Below are 16,709 nucleotides of genomic sequence, written 5' to 3' on the forward strand. Positions count from 1 at the left end.
AATTATTTAACATAATATATTAATGTATTATGATATAATATAATATGATATTATATTTATAGTATAATACAAAAATAAAGGTATAAAATATTATAATTATTAGTATAAAATAATTTTTCATAATAATTTTCCGCGGTCCGGGGGCTCTTCTTCGTGGTCCACGCTTGAGGAGGACCTCAGCGTGGGCCGCGAGGTTGATGATAAAAAAAAATAGATTGATTTTGGAAGGTATGGAAATGGATTAAAAAAATTTTCTTCTAAAATGTGGTTCAAGAGATGCATACAAAAATTGAAAAGAAAAATATCTTTTCTTACGGAAGGGAGTCTGACGGCTTGGGTTCTTGGCTCCAGCAGATTTTTAGGTTTATAAAGAGATAAACTATGTAATTATGTTATTTTAATATGGGCATTTTTGTCAAAAATACAGCTTTCTAAAAAAGCTGAAACAGCTTCCTCCCAAAAGCTCCAAATTGGAGCTTCCTCCCAAAAGCTATTTTCAGCTTCCCGCAAAAGCTGAAACAGCTTTTTGAAAAATTTACCAAACACAGTTTTTCATCTAAAAATACTTTTGGAGGAACAGAAAGTGCTTTCTGGCCCTCCAAAAGCTCCCCCAAACAGGGCCTAAGAGTCAGTCCTAGGCCACTTATACAGTTATACACAACCCTTTTATATTTTCAATGTTTAAAGACAGTTCATTAAATTTTTGAACCAGCTTCTTGTATCGTTAAAACTACCAGTTGTGATATTCAAAACCAAACTAAGGTTACTAAATAAATGTTATACTAAATGAAAGATAGACATCATCATTGATTTAAGAGAAAATTCAAGCAAGTAAATAATAAATTGACAATATTAAGCAATTACTAAACCTCAACATTGATTTAGTCCAAGCTATAATTCAGCGGCATTTATATGCATATGTTTGGCATGCCCAATAGTTAAACATTGACGAACTAGTTGCCCTCGACCATTTTACGAAAGAGAAGTTTTATAAAACTACTTAGCATCTAGTGTAGGTCATAACTCTTCCACTCCGCCAAGCGTACAAAGAAAAATAAAAAATATTACCGAAGTTACAAAAGTTAGAAAAAAGAACAGGTACCGATAATCTGTTAAAGAAGTAGAACTCTTCAAGTATCCGAACTCACTATTTTTCTTGTGCCATCTTCTTCCGGATCTCTTGAGCTGCGTTGAATATGCCAAATGTTGGTTTGTTGCACACAAAGCACTTCTTGTTATTTGAATGATGCTGCAGCTCAAGATAGAAAGTAAACAAATATTGTGTCAGATTAAATAATGGTGATCTTATCGGTACAAAAATAATGATTTAAAAAGAAACCTAAAGAAGGCAGATTACATCTTGGCAAATGAGGTATAGAATATGATAAAAAAAATCAGGTTTAAGCATGAATTACAAAGGAAACAAAAAGAGCTCATTATCAAGCATAGTTGCTAATAAAATACAAAAAAGTTTAAAGAGAAAACATCAAATCTTTGGGGAATATGAACTCTCATCAGAGTCTCACGAGCAACTTAACTCTCATCAGAGTCACACGAGCACCTTATTTTAATTCAGTTAATAATAAAGCTACCGACAACAAAGAGCCTCCTTATGGAATAAAATAACAAGAAATTATTGAATGCCACTCCGGTTTCAATATTAATAAAAAGGTCCAATATTTTGAATATGTCTAAATTCAATATTTAAATAAACCTTATATGGCTCAAACAAGGGAGGAATCATAATTTTGATTATAACAGACCAAGCAAGAAATAAGCAAGTTACCTTAAAATCATTAACTTCCATGTTCTTAAACTTGGAGGAGAAGTAAAAGAACAAGAAGACAAAGAAGAAGAAGGATCAGCTTACAACAAGATCAGAACAGACCCCAGATGAAGTTTAACAGCTCTGGGGAATCTAGATTTATTTTTCCAATACCATGCATGATCCTTTTCAAAATTTCACCTTTCATTCTTGGACCCATCATGAAGAACCAAACACGGTTTGCAGACCAAGAAAATACTCAAATTGAAATGGCAAAGAGGGGGATGGACATATAGGAATTTGCAATAATAGAGAACCAAGGGAAAGAGGAGGTCGGGGTCTCCTTTTCCCCCCTTCATCATTTGGGAGATTGCTATGTTTTGAATGGGGCATGCATGAATGCAAGGAGGGAATATGGTCTCTGGTAAGCTTCTAGAAATTAAGCGAGATGTCCAAGCTACACATGTGTTATCAAGAGTGACATGAGATAAAGGAAGGCTAGAAAAGCAACAACTTAAGGAGGGTAGCGAGAAAAAGTGATGGGCCACAACATCTGGATTTGCTAGAAGTGTTCAGAATGACTTGTAAATGTTTTCTCTTCCTCTTTTATCTCCAAACTTCCACCTCCCCTGGTCACATAAAATTAACAATTTATTGCATATTTTTAAGGGAAAAAAGATTAAGGCTCGAACACTGCATTACCATGAACAGAATCTAGTCATCATGATTAGACTCCAGCCAATGCTGAACAAAAATATTGCACTTCATAATTCCAGTTTGACAAGATGAACAAGGTCCAATTTGAGAGAACATATGCATCTTGCTTCATCAACTAGATTTCATCAGTAGTTCCAACAAGGGATCTCAATTATCAAGATTAAAAATCACACATATACAATGCAGCTTTTCTTTCTCCTTACAGAAAATATGAAAAAGATACAAGCCCCAACCTAATCTTCCAAGTTTCTTAAGATTTATTCTCCACTGGATACCTAGAATAAGAAAAAGGAAACAAAAGTACTCTTGGATTACTGTTCGATGATCACTAATATTCATGACAACCCAACAAAAAGTTCTATGAAGCCTAATGATTAATAAATAAAGATAATCCAAAGACATTAAGATAATCATCACATCACCTAAGAGACTGATAACATCTATGATACAACAGATATCCACGTATATCTTCAAGTATTAAAACAAAGCAAAAGGTGCCAATGCAAGAACTAGCACCCCCTTGATGGAACCAAAAAATCGATGATAATATTTCATTGATGGGCCTTCAAAGCCCACTCAGCATATATTGCCAACAACAAGAAGATAGTTTGAATTATCCTCAAAGCATCGCCAATGTCCACATGGGTTAGACGGAATTATTCCCAACAGTACTCTAAAATCCTCGAGAATACAAAGAAGAGTTCCTAATTGACAAAACAGGAACAAGCACATTTTCATATCCCCAGTATCAAATATAGAGACACAATCAATTCGTACATTTTAAACAAAAGAAGCAGGGAAAGAAGGAAATGTCAAACCTTTAGAGCACAATGCTCGCAGAAGTAGTGCTTGCACCTTGTCACCACCGGATCCACGAACGGCTGTCTGCATATAAAGCAGGCAAAGGGCAATGAATCGTCATCGTCATCATCCTCATCATCACCACCATCCCCATCCGGCTCCCCACCCCCTAAAGCCAACCCCCTCTTCCTCGCCTTCTCCACAACCTCCCACTCCTTCTCCAGCTGCCACCCGGACTTGTAGTCCCCCCTATCGTGCAAAAACTTGCAGGCATCCCCATACCCGCAGTAGCCCGTCTCCTTGTAATCCTTGCAGATATCCGGCTGGTAGTCGAACCTCGCCGACAGCCGGATGTTGGAGGAGGCCCGGAGAGGACCGTGGGCGCCGCCGGCCTTTTCCCCGGCCACCGTCTGCTCCCTCCGGAGCCCAGCCTTGTAGTCGGTGTAGCCATGGAGGCCGCGGTAGAGCTTGTCGTGGCCCTTGGACTTCCCCTTGAGCGCCTCCTCGGCCTGCTTCAGGACCCGCTCCCGGATCGCCCGGGCGTCCTTGGAGAATTCGGTCTCGGTCTCCAGGGTCGCCGTGGCGCCGCTGTCGTGCTGGACCTGGATCTCTTTGGAGGACTCGAAGTGGAAGAGGGCGCTGGCTCGCCCTCCTGCGGCTTTGTGGCCGTCGTCGTCATCGTCTCCGGTGCCGTCGCCCGAGGGCTTGGAGGAGGAGCGGGCGGTGGAGAAGTGGAGCTTGTTGTCGGCGATGACGGGCTTCTTGGATCTCTGGGCGATGGAGGAGGAGGGTTGGGAGCCTTCTTCATCGTCGTCGTCACTGGATCCGGCGGCTTTACGCTTGCGGATGTTCTTGTTCTTGGTGGGCTTTCGGAAGAAGTTGCAGACCTCGCCAGAGTCCGCCATGGATGAAGGGTTTGCAGAGAAAAAGATGAAGGATTTGAGGAGAAAGATTCGATAAAGATGAGAGCAGAGAGGAGGAGATTAGAGTTGGATGAGGATTCCGAATTCCGAAAGAGATTGGAGAACTAGAGCGAAATTAGGGTTTGGGGAACTGCCACCGCCGCTCTCTTCGACGGAGGCTTTCGAGCGCAAACCGGATTGGGCCTTTACTAAACTGGGCCCGGAGCCCGGATATGAGAGCTAGTTTATATTGTCAGGTTGTTGACTTGACGGTTCTGCGTTCGGTTGTAAAGATTCTCCGCCGCCTGGCTGCTGTTCTGCACTCTCTCCCTCGAAATGAGAGGGATGATACTCGCGCGATGCACGAAAAAATAACGAAAATTTAAACATAATTTTATATTATAATAAATAAATAAAGTTTTAAAAGGATAAAAATATGAGGAATTTATTTTCGAATTTTTTATATTTAAAAGAAAATATGAAGAATTTTTTTACGTGACTTTTTAAAATAATTAACAATTTTGAAACTTTTTATGCATGAGCTTTCTAAAATAATTTTAAAATTATTTTTTTTTGCATGGAGTAAATATGAGCATTTTTTTTTTTACACGACTTCCTAACATGGAGTCTCCCAATTTTTTATATAAAAACAAAATTCTTAAGGAAATATCTTTTTTTCTTTTTCTTACACGAATGTGGAATGGGATATTTTTTTATTCAGGACTTCCTAAATTAATCAAAAAATATTTTTTTATGTGTGGAGAACATGAGCATTTTTTACATGACTTTCAAAAGTAATTAAAAAGAATCGATTTTTCTACCTTTTTTTTTTTGTTTTTTGAATTTTGAAGATTGAGTTTAATGTCTCCTTTCCGTTTAATAAATATAGAGATGGATATAGAGATAAAAATTAAAATTAAAAAATTACAAAACTTGCACCTAAATTACACTTGACTGATTTAAAGTACATGGTTGATATGTGATGATGGAAAATAGAAGCAGATCATATGACAATTTCATTAGAATTGATGCTATAAATATGCTTTTATTGAGACTGAGGCAGAGGCATATTGATCTTATATATGTAACTTCACTGTAAATATGCTATCTTCAAATTTGGAGAACAACCTTTCGGAGTTAATGGGGAAAATATGATGAGAGAGAGTGGAACTCTCGGCATTAACGAAAGTTCAAGACGCATCGATTCCATGAGCATGATCATGGACAAACAAACGCTTTATTCATAAGTTCCCCTGGTGAAAAAAAAAAACTTGAAGCCAAAGTAAGAAAGATCAAAATCCCCTTAAATACATCTTGCTGTTCCAGCTAGGCACGAAAGCGTTGGCTAATTTGCTCGCCATCTACCATGAATGATGCTAAACTACCAACTTCCTTAAGCTAACGACTAATAACATTTGTTAGATGAAATTAATAGTAGCCGATAACTATAAGGCATTCCACTTTGGATTATACAACGGCCAATTAACATGAGCTAGACTAAATGAAATACACCGAGTGAAAAAACTACGACAAAACTAGAGGCAGCTTACATCTGCCAAATGTTGACAAAATCCTTAAATATGCTCTTTTTTTCTCAGCAATGGAAAAAGTTTATTTCAGGTTTGCAATGAGCAATTTTTCGAAGTTTTGGAAGTAATGGTGTCCGGGAAACTACTCTGCTCGGACCTGAGATATTGTTAAGCCCCATTTCTGAGGGCAAGTTTAGGAATGACAGGACTCGGGGCCCATGCTTTGGCTTGACTCATTTGCAGAGCCGATAACTGTCATGGCCAATAATTTTACTAGAATTATAGTAACCAAGCCATGCTTCACATGCTGACTCTTTGTTCTTCAACTCCGCATATGCAGGTGCCTCTTCCACCAAGTCCAATAAACGAATCAAATATCGTATCAAAAATATTTAATATGCACAAATTAAAAGATTTTTAATATGCAGATGGTGATTGGTATCATTTACAAACCAGGATTGGAGGAAACGAGGTTCAAAATCTAGGGAGGTCATTAATACCAATCTCAAATGACTTAGAAAACAGTTCGTTGGTATTGATCTCGAAGGACTCACTTGACAATTAAACTTGTATCATCCAACCTGGGAGTTCAGATGACCCCTCTTGAATAAGCTTTACGTTTTGGATCAATTAAAGCTACTTACGTGACACATTGTACTTCATGCATAAATGATGGTTGACAAATCAGAAGAAAGATTTCATACAAATGATTAGACTGAACTCATAAAGATTAAATTTAAAAATCGCAGAATTTGCCAACTTGACCTTGCACATGATATACATCTATATTCAGAACATGAATAATAGTCATTTGATGACTGTCAGACCAAGAATAACACTAAATTCTCAATTCCATAACACAGTTCTAGGTTAACATGTCTGTTTGATTCTCCAAAAATATTGAGCACTAATGACATTTGTGAGATGCAAGTAATCCATAAATTACAAGGCCTTCCATGTCAATCCCAATAACATCACTCGAATTACACAATCGTCCATTACCTTGGGTTATACTAAATGAAATGGATGTGGTGTAAAGCTATTAAAAAAGTGAAGGCATTGTAAACAAAAAAATATAAATAATGAAGGCATCTGGCATCTGGCATCTGCCAAATGTTAACAAAATACCAAATATGTTCCCGTTTTGTCTGCAGGGGAAATGATTTTCCCGAGGCAATGGTGAACAATTTGTCCAAAATTTTGGAAGTAGCCATGTTCGTAAAACTACTTTGCCCGCAGACCTGGGATATTGTTAAGCCCCATTTTTCTAAGGACAAGTTTAGGAATGGCAGGAGGATCATTAAGTCCCATGCTTCGGCTGAAGTCATTGGCCAGAGCTACAAGCTGATACTTGTCACGGCCAACATTTTTATTAGAATTATAGTAACCAAGCCATGCTTGATATGCTGATTCTTTGTTCTTCACCTCCACATGTGCCAGTGCCCGTTCCACCTAGAGAATCCAGTTTAAAAAAAATCAGACATATTAACTATTAACCAATAATATAAATATACATACACACAAAATAAAAAGGTCTCAGATGTAAATCTATAGCGAAGAGTAACAAGTGAGATATCAAAAACATCACTACTTGGTGAGAGCAAGCACTTAGCTCAACCGAGTCTACCATGGTGTTTCCAGATAGAGAGGAACGCTACATCAGGCCCAATTCTTTTAAAGTCACCCTACCTTGCCGAGATGAAACCACTATCTAGCTGTCCTAGACATTCAGTCAGGCTACTTCATTTTTTGCCCTTTGGAATAAGACACGAGGTCCTAGGCTCAGTGAGGCTGCCAATAACATCGTCATATTCTTGTGCTAAAGATCAGGCTGTCAGCTAGCTAGGGTCAACTGGCTGAAGACAATCACAAGAAAAAGTACAATCTGCAGTATGTGCCGTATATCTTAGCCCAGGTGTTAAGGCTTAGCTGTTTGCACTTTTGCAGTGTTCAAACCTACTTGAGCACAGCATGATGTCTTCTTTGAGTTGCAAAATACTCAGAAGAAAATAATATCAAAAGGTTGACCACCTAAACAAAACCTAGGGATGTTCTTTTGACAACAAAGAATACTGATACAGAAAAATGTTCAAGAAACATGGCACCGACATAAGATCAGCTTTCTGCCCCTTTTTGGCATAGTTTGCATGTATGCTGTATAATATCAAAAATAGTTCACGTCATAATCATTATTTACACATTGAAACAAAAAAACAGATATGTTAAAGGATGCTGTATCTAAAATCTGAAAATGTTTGGAGCAGAGGACATTGTCTTTAATAAGCATATATCGAGCCAGTAAAACATAAAGGCAGAATACAAAGGGGAAAGAACTTATGGAGGTTGGAGTTACCTTTTTTCTAGTGTCAGGATCAATTAGTGGTAATGGAGCCTTTGTTATTGGCAAGTCCTTGATGCTAGTCAAAAAGAATTCTTCCCATGGTGCCAACATCAATAAGCCTACTCCTTCCTTGCCTTTCCGGCCTGTTCTACCAAGTCGATGTATATATTGCTCCCTGTCAGCAGGCACTCCCAACTGCAACACAAATATTTAGGTGCATGAAAGATCGTAATTAAATGGCGGAGAAAGAAAATCCAAATAGATGGAGGAAATATGTCATCTCATAATGAGTTCAGCATGTATTATAAAGAAAATATTAGAGCTACACATAACTACTAAAGTCAGCAATCTTAATTTTCATCATCTACATGGATCTCGGAGAATAGAGAAAAAGAAATGAAAGCTAACAAATTGCTTCGCACAAATTTGACCCTTGTCATGAATGGAAAAAAAAATCTGAGTCGGCACAATATACATTGAGATTTTTTTTTTTAATTATTTTTGCATTTTTTGACATCCTATAGGAATGTCTCAAGCTAATGGTGTTGTGGACTGAACAATGTCAATTGACAGATGTAAAAGACTAAAAGTTCTTTGACATTTGGAATCCAAACAAACTTACGCTACGTCACTTATGTTTATAATTTTAACCGCTATTGGAAATAGAAAAGTTGAAAAATGAAAAGGTTCTGGTTAGTCTTACAATGAAGAGCAGCTGATTGGTCTGCTCAAAGTGTTCAGGGCAAAAGGATGTCGCATCGTGATGAAGATGTATTGATGTCATCTTACATGCTCTCTCTTTCAAGGAATATGAACTCAACAACGTTGATGTTCACTCAGTAACGAGCAAATAACAAATGACTGCAGATCCTGAACATAAAATCCTAGTAGAGCTTGAGATTTTCTTATTTGATTATGAGCATATTAGCATGTGTGTAGGAACCAAAAAATGAGCATATCTGCATGTGTAGGAACCAAAAAAATTATGCATTAAGACCAAGTAAGAGGTGCGCATTCTGCAGCATCTGGTACCAACATAGGAGAGTATACTCATTAATTATAGCAAAACAAAGGTTCACAAACCAAGATATAAGAACAGGGGCAATCTATTATAAATAAATGATCCCTCAAAAAGGAGATGCAAGAAAAGTATTTGAAGGGTTATATACAAAATTTGGAATCCTCAAAAATTGTGCATCATCTGCTCTCAGGTCTACCACAAAACTGAATACAGCAAAATGCTCCAGAATCTTATGTTCTGCCCATCAAAGAGATGAAGGCACCAGTCCATCAGTTCCAAACAGACAGCATAGAGATTTATACGCAAGGATCTAGTCCATCAGCCACATCACCCTACTGGAATATCCAGTCACTTGTGAATAGCATCACATACACCTTTACTGTGATACGAAGAACAATGCAATGCATGTGTGGAACAGGATGTTTCTGGTGCAAGCACATAGCAGGACAACTGCATGTAGGCTATCTGGACATGGGCATTACCCCAATGTATGTCACTATCTAGTCTTAAAACTAAATAGTAGGGCAGCAGATGATATGGAACTATTTCCGTTCTTCTGCATGAGGAACACATGTCATTAAGCTTGCAGCCTCCATTTTGTGGTTATTATGTATCAGAAACCATTATAAACTCACAGAAAGGCTCAAATTTTGGAGTTCACTAAAAATTTTGACACTATGTTTCCCATGGATGATTAATTACTCTATCCGAAATAAAGCCAGAGCAGAAATGGGCTTGAAAAGATTACTTTAGATCCTTTACTTGCAAGCTCATATATGCTCTTCCGCTACAATCATTTTATTTGATCTAAACAGGAAAAACCTACAACATCCTCAATATAGACAAAAAACAGGCCTAGCAGCAGAAGTTTTCAGGCTCAGGTTAATAAATTAGGTCAATCCAGGTTATATAGTTAAAACTGAGATGACTTCTGGATAAGGGCTTGAAGAATGCCCAAATTCAAGCAAAACCAATCCAACAGAGCACCTACATAAAGGTCATATTTGGGCCTATATACAATGGTTGTTCCATTGGCTTGGTGATTGAAGTGGTGCTTACACAGGCCTCAGCCCTGGTATAGCTCATCACTGATGGCCCTAGTCAAGAATCAGAAACCTATATAAATAGGAATAAATATGCTACCCCCTTCTCCCACTTCTAAACTCATTTAGTAAGACTTCATAATGACAAAATTTTGGTGCCAAACACTCAAAAGATTAACTAATCGAACTATACATGTAGTTGGAATGCTGATCCAACATCTTAATACAAAAGGAAGTCACTATGCAAACATATACATCAAGCCTTATCCATCAAAATAAAGTTGGTTTTCAGTTCCTACTTCATCTTTGTCTCCATGCATCAGTCCTTTACTAGAATTACAAATGAAAATCCTTTCCCAATAAGCACTTCTAGACATGGGAGGGCAAGTTATAGAGCCTTCAGTCTGTGAATATAAACTTGATAGCCTTACCGAGCTACCTGATCCCTCATAGTGTCATAAGAAGGCAATTCTTCCTATGATAAAATTGTTTATGGTGTTGTATGGCTTTTTTCATGCTTCTCTGTCATCTTGAATATTTTACCAATTTTTGCAAAGTTGTATAGACTATAGATCATATTGTTGACAAAAATGGGTCCACGGCTTCAAGCACATGAACGGTGCAGACATTGAGATAGAGGGTAGTAAAACTATGAAGTTAAAACATGCAACATATCGGTTCTAGCTATTCTTAACTTTGACCGATTTATGCAACATGACTTGGAATCTCTAGAATTATCTGGCCAACCAAAAATGTTCACTTTCTTGCAATAGAGAGTCTGAATATCTTGCAATAGCTTCTTCTCTATGTTTCGTGCCTTGAATTTTTTATTTTTCTGCTGTAAAAGATGAAGTAAAATAAAGACTACAACATAAATGTAACATAATATAGTCATGAAACATAATTCCTGCACTTGAATTGTGATAATGCATACACATTAATAACAAAAGGATGAATTTCTGGCTCCTTTTGGAACTTCTTTAAAAAAACAAAGACATGATAATAAAGGGATACATAGCAGACAAAATAAAGTTAGCTGTCTCAATAAGATAAATAAAATTGAGTAACAGAATTCACCTGTATAACAAGCGTGACATTTGGGTAATCAACTCCTCGTGCAGATACATCAGAACTCACAAGAATAAGACCTTTTGAATCCTTAAACTCTTTAGATACCCTGGTTCTATAAGTCTGTGGCTTTCTAGAATGGATCTCTCGCACATTCAACTTTAACTCAGCAAGAAGGTCAGCAACAAGCTTTGTCACCATTGCAGTTGTACAAAATACAATAACCTGCATTTGTCTCATTATAAACAATATTGCAGACTCAATACTGGAAAAGAAGAAAAGAATAGAAATGAGATATGGGCCTAATGATCCCAATTACCTTATAGTCAACATTTTCTGAAATATGGTCTGTCAGAATGCCATACAGTATCGAGAAGTGTTTCTCTAGTGGTGCAACCAAATGCATTTGTTTAACCTGAATCATAGACCTACATCAAAAACTCATGTAATACTTGGAACTTTATCTGGATCAATATTTGGCATGCATGATGAAAAATACCTGTGAGTGTGTCTCTTCACTCCCCTCTTCAACGGTATTAATAAATTCAAGGTCTCTTTTCATAGCAATGTAACAAATTTGACGGACCTAGGCATCAAGTATAACCATTCAAGAAAATCTCAAGTTAATAAAATTTCACAATTTGATATGATGAGATACCTCATCTGGAACTGTAGCGGAAAAAAGAAGTGTTTGTCGTTGTTTTGGAACAGCAGCTACAATTTTCTCAATATCTTTTCGAAATCCCATATCTAACAAACGATCAGCTTCATCAAGAACAAGGACCTTCACACCCATCAACCGAGTAGCAAATCCTGGTGTGTTCTCAATGTGATCTCTAAGCCTTCCAGGTGTGGCTACAAGAACCTGTGAATTTGATGCTTTCATTAGAATAGACCATGAACAATGTAATGGAAACTATATAATCCACCCCTTGCAAATACAAGTTTGATATTTCACCTGGCAAGGGTTAGCTTGCATTCGTTTTTGTTCTAGAGCTAATCTTGTGCCACCCATTACAACTTGCACACCAATTGTGGGGTGATATTTTAATAGCTTGTTAGCCTCAGTAGCAGCTTGATCTGCAAGCTCGCGAGTTGGGCATATAACAAGAACATTGATTGGATGCCTTTTTTGATCACGATCAACAGGAGGTAATTTCACTACAAGCTCAATTGCTGGAAGCTATGACCAAACAATTTTTATTGTTATTTGTAGATGTAGAAAAAACTTCAACAAAGTGCATGAGCTTACAAAAATAAATCGTTGTAGGCTGCAAACTTCCACAACCCTCATGTATGGTAAAATAGATGTAGATATTTACCAGAAATGCTACAGTTTTTCCAGTTCCTGTCTTTGCTCTTGCAAGAACATCTTTACCTGAAGCACAAAACAAATGGTACACATTGCTGTGGTCATCACAAAAAATGAAAACTTGACATGCAGATTAACTTTTAGCCCTAAAATTCAACATACAGTGAATCTATATATGCTATTTAAAAATGAACGAGCTTCGAATGAAAACAACCTATAGGTGTCCAACAATGGGCAAGGGCAAAGAATTCAATTATTACGCTTTTATTCAATGCTCTAGATAAAGGGCATGCAATTGGCAAAATGAAGGATTTTCCACAAATCTGACATGGAGAGTGACTTTATCTAAATATGATTAATGAAATGATGCTTTTATAATATTGATAAAGTAAAATTGTATAGCCCTCTAATACAAATAAAATGTCTATTAAGCAAACTAGAAACAAGTCAGGCCTACCATTATATGAACTTAAAATATCCAAATATGGCAATGTCTAGTGATATCACCAAAACCAAAAGGTGCCAATTATATAGTGTATACTTTTTAAAACCTGCATTTGTTCAATTTTGCCAGAAATTAATGAGAAAATAAAAGATATTATGAGATAATCAACCTTTGAGGATGATGGGAAGGGTAGCTTCCTGCACTACAGTCATCCTTTCATACCCAGCAGCTTTTATCCCTTTCAATGTCAAAGGAGAAAGAGAGAATTGATCAAACCTGTAGTATCCAACATGCAAGGTTGAATGGATGAGAACAAGTCAAGAAGGTAATGGAAAAAAACAACCGACTTCATAAAACAAAATGGAATGAAATTTATAGATGAGATGCCCCAAAATAATTCAACAGTCCTTTTCAACTTATGCTCTTATGGTGCATGGCCGCCCACCTGGGCATATGCACACATATGTGCTTGCAGATACATATGCATAGTGTGAGTTGTAGGTGTGCATAAAAGCACAATTAATGACAAAATAGAGCACATAAAAGCACAATTAATGACAAAATAGAGCACATAAAAGCACAATTAATGACAAAATAGAGTATCAACGGAAGTAGACCACTTATGCAGCATGAATCACTAATCCTTCTTTCCCTTAAAAGATTTTGAGAAATATCATCAGAGCAAAGAAAAACAATATGTAGCATCAGGGAGTCTTTGTATACAACCTGATTTTGGCTCGAGGCAACCTCAGAAAAAGAAAGTTATGGAAAGAATTATGGAAAAGTTATACCTCAAATTGTAACTAAAGGAGCACACTAACTGGCATTATAGCAAAATGCTCCACTCACTTCTAATTGTAAGTTCAGTCAACAACATTCCTATGATCACCATATGTGCCCTTTTGGATGGACTATGGCTACCTCATCAAAGCATGAGGAAGATCTAACACAAACTTACTAGATTAATCATAACACAGACAGCATACAGAATTATTCAAGTATGCCAGTGCTTCTGCATGCTCCCCTGCCAACAGCTATAGAAGCATGGTTACCAGGAACCATGTTACAAATGCTACCACATGCTTACTGAAAATTGTGATAAGGAAATTGATTTATTTTTATTTGCTTAAAAATGGAAACTATGTCGAAGAATTATGAACACCAAATGAGAATTCATATAAAAATAAGCAATGACATTAATTTGTGAAAAATTACAGTGAAACTTGTGGAAAGGGCTTTAGCATGTTCTCTGTATTCATATGGTCTTATCCAAAAATCTCCCTTTTTTGTTACATTATATACAATTGCAGTGACTTTTTAGCCAAATTTAGTTTCTTGTATTGGTGCATGCACTAGCATGCCTCTCCTCCATATGGTTAAGACCGTTTTCTTTTACAAATTGATGTTTAAGGTTGCAATAATATTTATATATCTAGTCAAAATTCATGTTGCTGGCGAGTTTGAGTAAATACACTTTTCATTTATGAAAGATAATCATAGAATTTCTTCTTCTTTACTTGTCAGTTCACTCAAATTTCTTATGTTCTCTACCATATCTTTTCTTCGTATCTCTGATTTTTACTTTCACATGCTTGTTACAGATTCTCTTGTTTCCCTGTAACTCTAGCTTTACTAAGTTCAAGAACAATTTCAAGAACAATTTTAGCCTTGTGATTTGGTCCATGGTCACTGCAACGAATTTAAAGAAACATATGATTCAATATCTAACAGCACTAGCTATGCTTGTTAAAAGTTGCACGGAATTACAAACTTGGGAAACTGCATCAAATCCAAACGTGAAGAACCATTGACAGGTGATGAACCTACAACCACAAATTAATATTGTGTTTTGAGGCCATTCTTTTTTATGTAGTAAAGGGATAGTCCTGTTAGACCATGAACAGCTAATGTGCTATTTCCCATCTACATGTGCATTTAGCAGGATGAAAGTCTACCAGCTAAAAGTCCCTTTCCAATCTCCTATTTGCAAATCAATTTACACCTGAAGAGAACCGTCACCTAAGAAGTTCATATAGATAGGTGACATAAACAGCGAGGCAGTTAGCATCACATAATTACAAGTTAAAAAAAGAAAAAACTCAATGTTTCCATATCCTAACTTCAACAAGTACCAAGTGTAGTGGTTTAATGTTTGGCATGTGAAATTCGAAATGGAAATTACCTAGTCTGGCTCAGGTAAGAATCATGTTCTCCCACTGATCTTTTTGGCAATGATTCTGCATCTCCTTCAGCTAACTCAGGTGAACCAGAAATTCTGAAAGCATCTTTCACAGACCCTTCTTTCTTATCTTGCTTGTCACCAAAAAAATCATCTTCAAAGTTAGACATATCATCAGTGTCGTCGCCGTCGTCATCATCATCATCTTCCTCTTCTTCCTCCGATAACTCGAGAACCGAACTCCTCACACCTTGTCCCCGTTTATATCTCGAGTCAAGATCCCTTCCTCCTCTCCTCGCCAATGTCGAAGACATCGTACCTTGACTCCCACGTTCCCTCCTCTGCCTAGAAGAAAGAACGACCTCCTCTTCATCCTCGTCCTCATCCACCTCCAGATCGCTATCAAACCGTCTCTTTGAGAAGGAATCGCTCGAACTCCGAGACTTTCCCCTATTAGAGAATGCAGAAAAATCACTGTCCCACTGACGCCTTGAAGAGGCCGGATTCCTCCTCGACGACAAAGAATTCCTTCCCCTTTCTCTAACCCTATCCCCATCTGCGTTATTTCTTTTACCACTCCTGGACCGATCATGGTAGGAATCCTCGCTATCGCTGCTCCGTCCCAGTCGGAAAGAATCCGTCTTCAGGTCATCGACCCAATCGCTGAGCTCGGCCTCGTCCTCGATCAAGCTCTTCCCCTGGCTGGCGGCACTCTCTGCCCGGAAGTCCCCCCTCCGGTGGTCCCGTGCGCCGGCGCCGGCGCGGAACCTGGAGCTCGCCGGACGGCTGGAAAAGAACCGGGTACCAAGATAATCATCTCCAGGGGAGTAGAAGGAGCGACGATTCGACTGGAAAGAACAGTTCTTGAGGCGGAATGAGAGGGCTGAGCCCCAGGAAGAGGCGCCGCAGGCGGAGCAACGGGCTCCGGCGGCGAGAAGGAGGCGAAGAGGGAGGAGCTGGCCCGGCATCGCCGGAGACTCCAAGCGTCGACGGTAGACCCTAGCCCTAGCGCCGAAGAGGGTTTACGGGGAAGAAAAGTTGGGAGCTTCCAGGAGCGGGACTGGAGGCGGGAGGCGACGGGTCCGGGAGGTCGGCCGACCGTAGGAGAGGGTTTTATTGTTTGTTTCGTGTAGGGTTTTAGGCACTCGCATATTGTGAGCAGTCGCGAAGGGGGTTTAACGGAGAAACGTATATGGAAATATGACATCGACTAAGGGGTCATATGTAAAAAAAGTTAGAATCAATTTTGAGCTAGACTCGGCATCACCAGTGCGGGGACTCGTTCAAACTTAAAGTAGGTACTTTAATATGTAAACTCCTATCATGTAAATATTAGAAATAAATCCTTTGTAACGTCGTCCATTGCGTTAATTCTGAACGAATCTCGGCATGGCATTCGCGGAGGCTTGTTTAGGTTAGAATAATGACTTCTAACAAGCTCCCTATTGTACGTAAAAATTAAACATAAGTTAATTAGTAAATATGGGTTACATAAAATACCTTGCATTTTTCATAAATTTGTATATACCCACTCATATATCTAATTGCTGTAATACCAACTTTACATTTTTAGATTATTATAATGT

General features: G+C 38.1%; 2 protein-coding genes across 2 annotated transcripts; both read right to left on the reverse strand.

Annotated features, from left to right (window-relative positions):
• Nucleotides 1-832: 832 nt before the first annotated feature.
• LOC103707227 (zinc finger CCCH domain-containing protein 1) lies at nt 833-4,416 on the reverse strand. Its single transcript, XM_008791745.4, has 2 exons — nt 3,301-4,416; nt 833-1,249 (listed from the first exon to the last, which is right to left on the reverse strand). Exons 1-2 carry the CDS (start codon nt 4,186-4,188, stop codon nt 1,148-1,150), a joined length of 990 nt encoding a protein of 329 aa, XP_008789967.1. The 5' UTR covers nt 4,189-4,416; the 3' UTR covers nt 833-1,147.
• Nucleotides 4,417-6,547: 2,131 nt separating this feature from the next.
• LOC103706986 (DEAD-box ATP-dependent RNA helicase 31-like) lies at nt 6,548-16,278 on the reverse strand. Its single transcript, XM_008791334.4, has 10 exons — nt 15,127-16,278; nt 13,114-13,220; nt 12,510-12,565; nt 12,146-12,370; nt 11,846-12,052; nt 11,687-11,773; nt 11,507-11,602; nt 11,197-11,412; nt 8,068-8,250; nt 6,548-7,166 (listed from the first exon to the last, which is right to left on the reverse strand). The coding sequence occupies exons 1-10, from the start codon at nt 16,089-16,091 to the stop codon at nt 6,939-6,941; spliced, it is 2,370 nt and encodes a 789-aa protein (XP_008789556.2). The 5' UTR covers nt 16,092-16,278; the 3' UTR covers nt 6,548-6,938.
• Nucleotides 16,279-16,709: the final 431 nt, after the last annotated feature.

The sequence above is a fragment of the Phoenix dactylifera genome, chromosome 9 (genome assembly GCF_009389715.1).
Source record: "Phoenix dactylifera cultivar Barhee BC4 chromosome 9, palm_55x_up_171113_PBpolish2nd_filt_p, whole genome shotgun sequence".
NCBI lineage: Eukaryota > Viridiplantae > Streptophyta > Magnoliopsida > Arecales > Arecaceae > Phoenix > Phoenix dactylifera.